Source organism: Danio rerio, chromosome 9 (assembly GCF_049306965.1).
Source record: "Danio rerio strain Tuebingen ecotype United States chromosome 9, GRCz12tu, whole genome shotgun sequence".
Classification (NCBI taxonomy): domain Eukaryota; kingdom Metazoa; phylum Chordata; class Actinopteri; order Cypriniformes; family Danionidae; genus Danio; species Danio rerio.
Window position 1 is genome coordinate 48,420,962 of NC_133184.1, and position 14,675 is coordinate 48,435,636.

Here is a 14,675-nt window from a genome sequence, read left to right on the forward strand (position 1 = left end):
TTATAACAATATGGAAAAATGAAATAATAATACAGCAATAATTATACGAAAAATAATAATCACAGATTTCTGCAGATTTTTAGCCCGTCATTGATTATGTTTATTTACTTGTGTAAATGTGTGTAAATTTATTTTTATTCAGTTTTAAAATTAATTTCAATAATACATTGACTAATATGATAATGCATATGATTTATTTACTATACAGTTTGTAAAGTAATATTTTCATTCTTTTAGTAGAGAGATTATATGAGAGACTTGCTTTGTTTACTAAATAAAGTGGATCTAATTGGATTTGCACTGTAAACATCAAATAAAATTAAATTAAAAGGTAATACTTTATTGTTATATATTAAGGTTTTAGTTATGATACTCCTAAAATCATTCCGCATAATCCGCAGATTTTTTACACAATTCTATGCAGAAATAGCCGCAAAAAATGTCCGCAGATTCCATCTGGCCCTACTAATAATCAATAAAATGCTAAAATATTATTATATAAATGACTAATGATCATATAATCAAATCAAATAATTAAACGATGAATAAATTAATATAAACAAATCAAAATAAAACCAACAGGAATGAATGGTTGCTTTCTTGAAGCAACACACACATAAATTTGCTACAAGGATTCTCAGATCCGATTCCTCATCAGTAATGGATTTGTTTGTCATCCTATAAACGCTAACACAAAATGAGTTCAAAGTTATTTATTTTAACACAATGTTCAGGTGTACACTTTAGAAAAAAAATAAACAATGAAAAACATTTACAGAAATAATACTTCCATTTTATTTTCTGGTTTTGTGCCATAATTCAGCACCAATACAACTTTTATGCAAATAAATGTCACTTTTTTGAACTTTCCTACAAAACTAAATTTTAATGGAGGAAATATCAAGGTCCCATAATTCAATTCAAAAGCATAAATAAACTAAAAGAAATCACAAAATATGAAAAACTGCTGATTTACAGATAAACTGCTGATTTACAGATGCTGATATATATATATATATATATATATATATATATATATATATATATATATATATATATATACATACATATTTACAGTGTATGTTTCTTGTTTGACAGCTTTAGCCCATCTCCAGAAGCTGCCAGTATGACAACACGCGGCTGGTTTCGCAGGAAGCCTGTCCACCGTCTGGCTGGAGCCCAGAGGACCAGCTATGACCTCCGCGAACGCATCTGCATAGGCAGCATGACTGCAATGGAGACTGCGGTCTACCAGAAAGTACCTACAGACGAGGCGGAGGCGCAGATGCTCGCCAGCGCTGACCTCGATGACATGAAAAGTAAGCAAAGCCAATTCTGAAGGAGATGTGAAAATAACAGCGTGCTAACACTCACTGATTTTTGACAAGACATCTCTTTACTTTTACCTGCCTTTAGTTTTAGCATTCTCTCAACAGATATGATAATCACTGGGATATTTTTACAATTTAATTTTTTAAATCAGATTTGCTGTAAATTGAATCAAAAATGTAATTATTACTTACACAATTAGTATTATTCCTTGAAACATTTATCTTTAGACTGGATACATAAAATAATAACAATAAATGAAGAGTTTATTTGCTATAATGGATGACCACCTCCTTAGAATTTAATAATAATAAATTTACCAAAAAACAAGTTTTATTCATTTCCAAAAAACATGTTTTTTTTTGTTGTTGTTGTTTTTTTGCAATTGTACTTTTCAATACACAACATAAAATCAGGATATCTGATTGACTAAAAATGGAGATTTATTAAAAATGTATAAAAAATAAATGAAACATGTATTTAGGCGACACAGTGGCTCAGGGCTTAGCACTGTCACTTCACAGCAAGAAGGTCGCTGGTTTGAGCCTCAGCTGGATCAGTTGGCATTTCTGTGTGGAGTTTGCTTGTTTAACCCGTGTTCACGTGGGTTTCCTTCGGGTGCTCCGGTCTTCCCTACAGTCAAAAGATATGTGATACACGTAAATTGGGTACGCTAAATTGTCCATGGTGTATGTGTGTGAATGAGTGTGTATGGATGTTTCCAAGTGATGGGTTGTAGCTGGAAGAGCATCCGCTTTGTAAAACATGCTGGATAAGTGGTGACCCCAGAGGGTTTAAGCCGAAAAGAAAATGAATTAATGAATGAACTATAAACAATAGCATTTTGGTTAAGTCCTGTAGTCTTTTTATATCCCATATCTAAAGAGTCTGGTCAATCTCCAATTTGAATTTTCAGAGTGTGTGTCTGTGCATTTGTTTTCCTTGTATTCCTTACATAGCGGGGACCGATGTCCCTACATTATATGAATACCAGTAAATTTTGACCTTGTGGAGATGTTTCTTCTTAGCGATGCAGTATGTTGTATTTATTTATTTATTTTTTTTTGATTGACACATTATAAAATCAGCAGAGGAGCACTGCGAAGGCACAAACCATGTAAAAAAGTAATTCCCCATGGAACCTGCAATTTATGGTTTTAACAGAGATGGCAACAGAGAGACAAATGTCTGTACTGCAAATTTGATGTATCCTACTTAATTTATTTCAATATTTTGTTTTAAGGGTTTTCAGATATTATAACATATATGCAGTAATTAATATATGTTTATGCAATGTGGTGAGCATAAAACCTTTCATAGGTGAAAATCAAGTATTTTTTAAACGATCATATTTATAGTGTCATTATTTAAAACTTATCTTCAGCCTTTTAAGTGTCATGTGTGTAAATTAAAATAACTAAAGAAAATGAGGTTGGGTTTATAGATAAGGTAGGGGGATAGAATATACAGTCTGTACAGTACGAAAATCTTTAAAGGTGCTGTATGTAAGTTTTACACTCTTCTAAATCATAAAAATACCATAATTTGTTTGCAGATATTTAAGAAACATACTAGGTGAACATTCTTGTTTATCTGAAAAACAATGCAAAAGTCAGATATTCTGTATTTAAAATGAATGTTATGTGCCAAAACGTCTGTCTTTGTTTTAGTCATTTAACCCCTCCCTCCACCCCCCCAATGGCAGTTTAGCCAATTACATTCCAGCACCAGGGGTTGCTTTGGTGCGAATCATTCAGTTCTGAAGGCTCCCAAAGCAAGAAACGAAGGTGTTTGTGACCGAAATGCGACCTTTGGTGGACAGTAGCAGACTCTGAATTGAGAAGTAGATTCAGAGTTTCACATGAGGTGGTTATTAAATATGAAATAATATAAATATTCTGAACGTAAACATTAAGCGAGCAGGTTACATTGTAACATGACGAGATTTGCAGTGATAAGCAATTGGGCTGTTTGCACCGGAAGAAACGACAGACATTTGAATACAGCCTTTCAGAACAGAACAGAATAGTGCACTCACTGCACTCCAACGAAATGTTAAGGTGTATAATCTAATTAATACAAATGAAACCTCTTTATTAAATGTACATGCTGAATTACTGATATGTGTTGGTTTGCACTGAGTCACAGTTATAATGTTTAATTTCAAATGGTTTATTTTATTTTTAAGGCATGCGCTTTCAGTCTCGTGCCTAATGTTGGAGCACATCTGATCATTTCTGGAAGCTGATTCCAGCAGCGAGGGGTGCAGTAGCTGAAAGCAGATTCACCCTGCTTTGACTAAACTCTTGGAATTTCTAGTTTACATGATCCTAAAGATATGAGTGATCTATTAGGTTTGTATTCAGCGAGCATATCTGTGATGTATTGAGGTCCCAGGCCATTTAGTGATTCATAGACCAGTAATAATACTTTAAAATCTATTCTTAATGTAACTGGGAGCCAGTGTAAAGACCTGAGGACAGATGTGATGTGCTCTGATTTCCTGGTTCTGGTCGGAATCCTGACCGCAGCGTTCTGAATAAGCTATAACTTTCTGTCTGTCTTTTTGGGAAGGCCCGTAAGGAGCCCGTTACAGTAATCCACCCTGCTGCTGATAAAACCATGAACAAGTCTTCACTGGAAACAAAGCATCTAATTCTTGCAATGTTTTCTGAGATGATAGTAAACTATTACTATCTGTGCAATTGTATTTATGTAAACTATGATTATCTCAGGTAAACTATTTGCTGCTGCTTTCAGTAGTATGGCTTTAAATGTCAAATGGCATTCAAACTCACATTATTAACATTTAACACTGAATAAAGCACATGAGGTGATCTTTGTCAGTTTATTCTGATGTTTAGCAGCAAGAAATAGAAGCCATTGCTAAAATATAAATTCCAGGTGTTGGTTAGAACAAAAACTCCTTTTAATATGGAAAATATTAATGATTTAAATCAGCCTTTAGGCTCGATAGTCTTGGTCATGTTGGTTCTCAATCTGGCAATCTGTGCTTGCATGTGAACCAGGCGTGCAATACCTAGTTGAACCAATGGGTGTCAAACTTACATACTCCACCTTTTAGACCAGGGCTGCTCAACCCTGTTCCTGGAGATCTACCTTCCTGCAAAGTTCAGCTCCAACCCTGATCAAACACACCTGAACCACTTAAATAGGACCTGAACTGCACTTGATAATTACACGCAGGTGTGTTTGATATGGGTTGCACCTGAAATCTGCTGGAAGGTAGATCTCCAGGAGCAGGGTTGAGCACCCCTGTTTTAGACTATGGGAAGTCCCCATAAGGATAGCTGTACAAGTGTGTGTGTGTGTATCTATAATGATTAAAAGGATTAAAGCAGACAACTTGCATGTTGTTGCGGTTGCTTGATCTTAATTGAAATCAGTGCAGCAACTCAAACTAAATTAGATAGGCCTGTTTGATTTCACGTGTCACTGGAAGTACACTAGTGACCCAATCTCGGGCCGATGCTTTGACTTGATCTTAACAAGCCAAAGTCCAAACACTCATTAAAACCACACTCTGGAGTCGGCGAGCGATGACAGCGAGTGTTTGTTTAGCGGATACAGAGGTCTGCACTGGCAAGCTCAATAGTAAGTTTGGGGGCGCTGAGATATATTCACGTCCGTACTCATAAATGTGTTTTGGTGGAGAGCAGAGCCACGGTCAGCTCTTTGCCTGCCCCTTTCTTCATTTCCAGCGGTCGTAAACAAGCTTTGGGGATGTTCAGATGTGGTCAGGGTCACTGGATCTTAGCCATGCTCCAGAGTGCTTCCCGTTGTTTTTACATTAATGATTATGCTTAATAAAGTAAGCTCAGCTGATTATAGGGTATGACAGCCCAAGAATACTACTGCTGCATTATAAACCCCTGCATGAGTGGAATTGGTGCTTTCCACAAATAGAGTATGCCCTGCCGCGCCATTACTTTGTTTTTAAGAATGATAAAGTCAAATCCTATGTTTTTTTTGGTTGGAAAACATGTTAGATAAACTTTTATTTAAGATGAAACTGATATGATATTAGTAGGTTTTATGAAATATCAGTTAACAGAAATGTTGAGTAAAGTTGTTCAGACAAAATTTTCAGTCTGAAAAAAATAAAAATAAATAAAAATTTATTTAAGTAACAAGTCAGTTCTTTTACAGTCAGATAATAGTAAAACTGGCCAAATTAAGGCTTAAAAAATTATCTCAACTGTATTTGAATTCAGTTTTTAAAGGTGCAGTATGTAAGGCCTCCTTTCCACTGCAAACGACAAGCAACAGACCGGAAGTCATTCATTTCCAATAGAGAGAAGTCCGGGAGCTGCATGGAGTTCCGATCATCTTTGTATGCAGAAAATTCGGATCCGGATTGAGCTTCGGATCCTTTGAAATATTTGAACTCCTGCGACTAGACTGTATGCGATCGGCTGACAGGATGTGATGTATTGCAGTGTTGTCTAACCAGGTCCTTGTGCGAAAGATGAGAAATAATACTTTTTTGGTTATTTTTTAATCAAAAAAAGTCTATATAAAAAAAAAACATTTCTATTCATAAATGTATGTAATAAAGTAATAAAAATATATATTTTATGTTGCCTCCAATATTTTTTAGTGGTCTATGAGTTTCTAGTATTCATTCATTCATTCAATCATGGTGAACGCACAGATAATACTGGCTCTTGCTTTTGGACTTCTTTATTTCGGACACTGCGAGAACATCTTCTCTCTCATGGTGCACACCAGAACTGAAAATTCTGTGCGACTGCCACAAGGGGGCGTATATTCCGACAGTCGTGTCCAAATGTCGTGTGGAGTGGAAAGACGGCTTAAGATTGAGACACATTGGTTGAACTAGGTATGGCACTTCTGGATCATAACACATTTTCACTCGGCTCCTCTTCTAAAGAGTCCAGATTGCCAGATTGACGTGAGTGTGCCTGACTGTAGAGCCTAAAGGCAATTTTAAGGCTCATTTTTCTATATAAAACCACGGGCACGCAATAAAAGAAGTTTATTCCATACTAAAAGGAGTTTTTATCCTAACCAACACCTGAACTTTATATTTTCGAAATGGCTTCTATTTCTCACAGTTGAACAACAATCCCCTTAGGTACACCTCATGTGCTTTATTCAGTGTTAACTGCTAATAATGTGAGTTTGATTTTTACATTTATTGCCATACTATTGAAAGCAGCAGCAGATAGTTCATCTCAGATTTTGAAAATAGGATAAACCATTTAAAATTGAACTTTAGAACTGTGACTTAATGCAAGCCGACACATATCAGTGATTCAGCATCTACATTTAATAATGCTAAAGAGGTTTAATATGTAATAATTAGATTATAAACCTTGCCATTTTGTTGGAGTGCAGCAAGTGCACTATTCTGTTCTGTTCTGTTAATAATATTTGAATATTATTTGTGCTCCATTATATTGCAGTCTGGTTAACAAAGAAAATAAAAACTGTTTATTTAATTAATATAATCAGTGCTTTATTTTATTTTTTTTAATTAAATCTTTAAAAAAATGCGGTACCCTAATTTTGTTTGATTTTGGTTTTTGATCTTCAAATCTGAAACAAAATGAATGCAAAATAGCAAAACAAATCTAATATTTACCTTAATTTATAAATATATTGAGAAATTAATAATTCATGGTAATCAATTATAACAAAATATTTAAATAAAGTTGAGGAAATGCATTTTTTAAATATTTAATTTGATCAGTTTGACTATTAGCTGTATTATTACTAGTAATACAGTAATAATGATCCTATTAATACTATTACTACTATTAGCTATGACTGTAAAAGCACTGATATGTTACCTAAAGTAATTAAATGAACAGTGTTTTCTTCTCTTTGTTAACCAGACTTCAATATAAAGGAGAAAAATATATATATTATTACATGCCATTTCCACGATTAAGGTCAAAAATAGATTCTTTAACTTGAAATTTTTTAGAGAAGTTTAATATATTATTACTTTAATGCAATATTTAGTTTGAACTAAATTTGATAGGCAATGGATTATTGTATTGAAAATTTCTCTAAAATATTTTAAGGTTAAAACCCTGATTTGCACCTTATTAGTGGAAATTGCATATAAGTATTATTATTATTTTCATTATATTGTACAAGAATGGTTTCAGAGTTTGTTGATGTTCACTGAAGATAAAAAACAGCATCTGGGAGGATTCACGAATGTGTTTTTGCAGAAACAGAGCTGTAAAGATGTTTCTGACATGAGGGCTGTGGTTTAATAGTCTCTCATGCTCTGGTTGCCCTCTCAGCTCTTCCTCTGTGTGTCCTGTGGTCATTTTACAAGCCATGATAGAAATGACTGGACACTGAGCCAGACAATCTTCATGGAAAGGAAGTTTATGGATTAATTAATTTTAGTTTTGAAGTGTGTCCAGATTATTTGGATCCACAATGCTCATCTATAATGCTAACCCTCTAGTTTATGAAAAGATGGACTGACAGACAGACAGATAGATGGCTTATTACAAGGTTTTTGTACCGTATACAACACCAACCCAGAAAATATATCCCTTTTGGATTATTAAAAATTTATAGGTTAAAAGTTGTCTGAAGAAAGATCAAGGTCTCATAATATGATTCAAAGCATAAATAAACAAGGAAAAATAAAAACACAATCAAAAAATAAGATTTTAAGGATATTTTTTACAGTGTGTGTTTTAAACAAACTAGCCTGCATATGGTCAGCAATGGCCCCATGTTGCCCAATGGCCAACCATCAGCTTGGTTTTTCCCAGCCTTAACCTGCATTAGACTAGATTTTAAAGGCAGCATAGATGTTTCCATGTGACGTAGTGATAAGGGCTCATTTCATGAATGAGCCTTCTGTTTACTCTACGTGACGTACTGTACAGCTAATATGGCTAAAGAGTTCAGACTCATCCGCATGAATGAAGGCACCAGAGTCCAGCAGATGAACTTTTAGGTGAGGCTGCATAAAAATCCTCCGGCTATAATTAACTTCACTGTTCCAATTGATTATCCTTCCCAAAGATGTGCCCGCAGCCCTTCCTGCTTTTAGAAACAAGGAAACATCGACTGCTGGACTGCAGCACATTACAAATGAGGCCGGCATGCTGGAACAGGCCATTCATACAGCGTGTTACGTGTTTGTTGTTAAAATGGGATGAGACGTAATTTTTATTTATCGAACTAAATATTCATTCATTCATTTTCCTTATTTAGACAGGGGTTGCCACAGTGGAATGAACCGTCAATTATTCTGGCATATGTTCTACGCAGCAGATACCCTTAAAGCAACAACCTACTGGAAACACCAATACACTCTCATTAACACATGAACTCATACACTACGGCCAATTTAGTTTATCCAATTCACCTATAGTGCATATCTATGGACTGTGGGGGAAACTGTTGCACCCAGAGGAAACCCACACCAACACGGGGAGAACATACAAACTCCACACAGAAATGTCAACTGAGCCAGCTGGGGCTTAAACCAGTGACCATCTTGCTGTGAGGCGATCGTGCTAACCAATGAGCCACTGTGCCACCCCTTGAAGAAAATAATAAATGGAAAATTATTCAGTGGGTAGCGCTGTCGCCTCACAGCAAGAAGGTCGGTAATTTGAGAACCGGCTGGCTCAGTTGACATTGACTGTATGGAGGTTGCATGCTCTCCTTGTGTTGGTGTGGGTTTCCTCCGGGTGCTCAGTTTATCCCACAGTCCAAAGACATGCACTATAGGTGAATTGGCTAAGCTAAATTGTCCATAGTGTCACACTACACCTCGTAAAAATTAGATGTTACAAAACACCAACATAGTGTGGCTAAATATCAACTTCAATATAAATGGCCCTGGGAATAAGTAAGCAAGCAAGCAAGCAAGCAAGCAAACAAGCAAACAAGCAACACATATTAGAAGAAAATTAACAGATTCACATGTTTTGCTTCAGCCACAGTGACAGTATATACTCTAATACTGGCACTCTTGGTGAATATTTCTTTGTTTTGATGTTTTGGTCAATATATTAACCAAAAAAGGAAGCTCCTTGAGCTTGTTTTTGGATGAGAGTAGATGTTTTTCCTTTAAACTATCTCAGTTTTGGAAACTTTCAGAGCACAAGACCAGACCTTGGTATTTTTGATGTTTATAGATTATATTAAATTCAATCATTCATTCATTTTCCTTTGGCTTAGTCTCTATTTCAGAGGTCACCACAGTGGAATGAACCGCAAACTATTCCACATATGTTTTACGCAGCGTATGCCCTTCCAGTCGCAACCCAGTACTGGATAACACCCATACACACTCATTCATACACACGTTCATACGATTTAGTTTATTTACCTGTAGTGCATTTGTTTTTGACTGTAAAGGAAGCTAGAGCACCCGGAGGAAATCAACACAAAACAATCCACAATAAAGAAAAAATGCTCATTTCCTGACAAGGAATCTGCAGAAATGGGCAATTGCATATTATTGCAGTTGCATAATATTATTTTGTTTGCATCTACATAAACAGTACATAACAGTATTTCCAATAGCATGTTTTACAGTATGTGTTCCCTGTTTCTATTATTAATAATAATAATAATAATAATAATAATAATAAAGCTTACACCCACAGTCTCCTCTTGTGTGACAATAAAGCATCCAGACTGGTCAGAATAAAACATATTAAATACATTTCTACTGACCAGCTACCTCCTAGTGGTTGGGAGCATTTTTGTAGTTTATGGCTTGATTTTGTTGCTTTGGGGCAGCACGGTGGCACAGTAGGTAGCACAATCACCTCACTGCAAGAAGGTCTCTGGTTAGAGCCCCGGCTGGGTCACTTGACATTTCAGTGTGGAGTTTGCATGTTCTCCCCGTGTTCACATGGGTTTCCCCTACAGTCCAAAGACATGCGGTACAGGTAAATTGGGTAAGCTAAATTGTCCGTAGTGTATGAGTGTGAATGAGTGTGTATGGATGTTTCCCAGTACTGGGTTGGAAGGGCATGCGCTGCGTAAAACAAATGCTGGATAAGTTGGCGGTTCATTCTGCTGTGGCGACCCCGGTTATTAATGGGACTAAGCCGAAAAGAAACTAAGTTAATGAACTTTGTTGTGTTGTAAACTTGTATTTGCTGTTTGTGTTGTGCTGTGAACTTTTGTTAGCTCTTTTAATTGTATTGTGTTGTGGTTGCTGTGTCTATTGGCTTGTAAACTTTGATTTGCTGTTTAAATTCAGGGTAGCACTTTAGTTTAGGTCACAGTTCACTCCATTAACAAGCCATTAACTAACTGCTTGTGTTTATTAATAGTAAATATGAAGATTGGTTTAGGTTTTGGGTACAGTTGAAGTCAAGATTATTAGGAGTCCTGTGATTATTTTTTTTTCTTTCTTTTTCAAATATTTCCTAAATGAGGTTTGACAGAGCAAGGAAGTTTTGCACAGTATTTCCTATAATATTTTTTCTTCTGGAGAAAGTATTATTTGTTTTATTTTGGCTAGAATGAAAGCTGATTTACTAAAAAAAAAAAACATTTTAAGGTCAAAATTATTAGCCCCTAACTATATTTTTTGACTGTCCACAGAACAAACCATCATTATACAAAGATTTATAATTACCCTTACTTACCTAATTAAAATGTCACTTTAAATGTCTGAAATTAAGATTCATTCTGAGCTTAAGCTGTATAGAAATGTCTTGAAAAATATCAGGTAAAATATTGTTTACTTTCATCAAGCAAAGATAAAATAAATCAGTTATTAGAAATTAGTTATTAAAACTATTATGTTGAAAAAAACCTTTCCGTTAAACAGAAATTAGGGGAAAAATATTTAGGGGGGCTAATAATTCTGACTTCACCTGCATATTCATAGACATAACACTTTCCTTGTTTTTCAAAACAAATGAGTTCACTGTTAAACACAACTGAGATCTCCCTTGGCAAATGTTTTGAGAATTAAAATGTTCCCCTAACATGCGTAATATCTTGTAAATATCCAGCTATAAAAGCTATCGGACGCATCTGGATGGTAACTGTCTCATAACCAGGCAGGTAAAACTGCTTGAAAACTGAGTTCTGGAAGCAGCTGTGGTTTCCATGGTGACAGCTTATGTGGAGACAGTGCTGTGTAATGTGCGGCACCATATTGAGCACTTCAGCGGCACTGCTGTTGTTTTGGACGGATGTTTTCACCTGTGCTTTCTGACAGGGTGGTGTAACCAGCTCCGGACCTGATAGAGGAAAATCCTAAACCACATTTCTGTCCCTCGCACAGCAGGCAGGATCAATCGAACAACGTCATGGAAAGCACACAGACAGCCAATAGATTAGTGCGAGACCTCAAAAGTAGTTCAGTTGTATCAACATTTCCTCTGGATCATCAGCCAATTCCAGTGTTCCCCGCGGTTTGCTTGCGTACAGACGGACGCATCTCTTAGATCTGTCGTGAAACTCTGAGGCTAGGTGTCATTTTTCCTATTGGGTGGATCTTACAAACTCTTGAAGGCCCAATTGAGAGATTGTCTTCTCGGACCGACATCATCATTCATAGTCCTTTCCCTTAATAGCGTTTGCAGGATCTACTTAATCGAAGACGACAATCGTTTTGAGATTCACTTTTGTTATTGGAAGATCACACAAAATACAAAATAGCGGCGCAGAAGAGGGTGGCATCCTGGATGATCCGGAAGTGCCAGGTGTGGAGATGACAGACGTGGGGAAGGAGAATGATACGGGTAGGAGTGGTGGTCCTGATGATTCAGATTTTGGAAAGGAACATAATGTAGATCAGGAGACCCATTTGGAGAGCTTCACAATGGACGGCTTTGAGGACTTTGAGGAGTTTGTGCTGGATTTTGATGATTATGACCTTCTGGAGTCTATCCACTCACACCTTGGCTCTCCAATTGAACCGATCCGTAAGTGTGCTTACTGTTAAAAGATGGATGTGGTAATATTTTCCAACCTCAGTTGTTGCCAGTGTCACAGCGACCTCCACTTTGATTCACACTTACATCATTTTTTGTGTGTAATTCCATTGTCTGTTTTTGACAATTGCAGTTCAGTTTCATAAATGTTCGGAAAGCCTCAAAGTATGCCTCCAGAATGTGTGACAGATGAAATCCAATCGGATTTTCCATTTACATGACTGCGGTTGTGACATTGTAGAAATGCACTCTTGCTTGCTCGCATTGAAAATTGATTGGTGAACCGAGTTGTTTTATTGATCCTGTAGGGAAATAGAAGCTAATTAATGTCAAGCTGAGTTCTTTCCAACGGTTGCTGATATGAAACATGCCACTGCCTGCAGTGATGTGGCAGGGCTGATGAAGTTTCACATCCCCTCATGTTGACACACAAATGCTCAGCCAGACCTCCACATGCGTCTTCTCAGGGCACAGTCGTATTATGTAGTAACTTGATTCAGACATAAAGCACAGTGGATTCTAATCAGCCTCATGCATTGTGGCTAGAGGCTTGTTCTGTTGCAGTTAATTCGGCCTGAACCATTTAACATGCATACTAGTGTGTGTGTGTGTGTGTGTGTGTGTGTGTGTGTGTGTGTGTGTGTGTGTGTATGTGTGGGTGTGTGGGTGTGTTTGTGTGGGTGAGTATGTGCAATGGAAAGTAGTGTGTGTGCATTGTTTGTGTGGTTTACAAGGAGACACATCTGTATAATGACAAAGGTATGACCTAGGCTTTCTAATGTTGAGGTGGTTTATGAGGACATGTTTTGTGTCTTCGTAATTCAAAACAGTTATGTTATATATTATTATTATTTATACTCACCGGCCACTTTATTAGGTACACCTTACTAGTACCTGTTTGGATCCCCTTTTGCATTCAGAACTGGCTTAATCCTTGGTGGAATAGATTAAACAAAGTACTGGAAATATTCCTCAGAGATTTTGGTCCATATTGACATGATAGCATCACACAGTGGCTGCAGATTTGTCAGCTGGACATCCATGATGCGAATCTCCCTTTCCACCACATCCCAAAGTTGCTCTATTGTATTGGGATCTGGTGACTGTGGAGGCCATCAAGTGTTTGTGTTGTTCCTGAAGTTCTTGAAGGGTTGGCATCATCTTTTTAGTCCTTGTAGAGTTGGAATCATCTCTTCAATCTTCGTTGGGTTGACATCATCTCTTCAAGTCTTCGTAGGGTTGGCATCATCTCCTCAATCCTTGTAGGGTTGACATAATCTTTTCAAGTCCACAAAGGGTTGGTGTCATCTCTTCAAACCTTGTAAGATTGGTATCATCTCTTCAAGTTCTCGTATGGTTGGCATCATCTCTTCAAGTCCTTGTGCGGCTGTAATCATCCCTTTAATCCTCATAGGGTTGGCATAAACTTTTCAATCCTTATAGGGTTGGCATCATCTCTTCAAGTCCTCATGGGGCTGGCATTATCTCCTCAATCCTTGCAGGGTTGAAATCATCATTTCAAGTCCTTGTAAGGTTGGTATCATCTCCTCATACCTTGTAGGATTGGTATCATCTCTTTAATCATCATAGAGTTGGAATCATCTCTTCAAGTCCTTGTAGCATTGGAATCATCTCTTTAATCCTCATAGAGTTAGCATCATCTCTTTAATCCTCATAGAGTTGGCATCATCTCTTCAAGTCCGTGTAGGGTTGGCATCATCTCTGCAAGTCCTCATAGGGTTGGAATCACCTCTTTATTCCTCACAGGCTTAGCATCATCTCTTCAATCCTTGCAGGGTTAGCATAATGTCTTAAAGTCCTTGTAGGGTTGTAATCATCTCTTTAATCCTCAGAGGGTTGGCATCATCTCTTCAATCCTCATAGGGTTGGAATCATCCCTTCAGACCTTGTAGGATTGGTATCATTTCTTCAAGTTCTCATATGGTCGGTATCTGTTCAATCCTTGTAGGGCTGGCATCATCTCTTCTATGCTTGTAGGGTTGGCATCATCTCTTCAACTCTGATTGAGTTGGAACCATCTCTTCCATCCTCGTAGGGGTGGCATCATCTATCCAATCATCTTGTGGTTGGCATCATCTCTTCAAATCTTGTAGGCTTGACATAATTTCCTCGTAAGGTTGGCATAATCTTTTTATAGGTCTTGGATCTAATCGAGTGATCTTGCACTTTCACTTTCTAGGGGTCTTGACATGGGCATCACCATCCATTCCTTTTGTTTTCAACCAAAAAAGAAAATTGTTCAGGTTTGGATCTACTGTAAATAGAAATTTTTCTTGATAAAAAAAAGAAAAAGATATATATATATATACTGTATTTGGGGCTTAATCATTGATATTGTCAATCAGACTGTCAAGCTTCTCTCTAACAGACAGACTTGTGTTCTGACTC

The 14,675-nt window shown here is 36.9% G+C and overlaps 1 protein-coding gene across 10 annotated transcripts in view; it reads left to right on the forward strand.

Annotated features, from left to right (window-relative positions):
* The window catches only part of slc4a3 (solute carrier family 4 member 3), a 208,743-nt gene that overhangs the window by 124,955 nt on the left and 69,113 nt on the right, over window positions 1-14,675 (forward strand). For 8 of the 10 annotated variants that reach the window (NM_001423525.1, XM_073911530.1, XM_073911531.1 and 5 more), the window contains one exon: window positions 1,099-1,319. In NM_001423525.1, coding sequence (NP_001410454.1) covers window positions 1,099-1,319 — 221 coding nt within the window. Of the gene's footprint in view, window positions 1-1,098; window positions 1,320-11,692; window positions 12,258-14,675 lie in introns of those variants that run through there. The other 2 variants (XM_021478597.3, XM_073911536.1) reach the window with 2 other exon arrangements.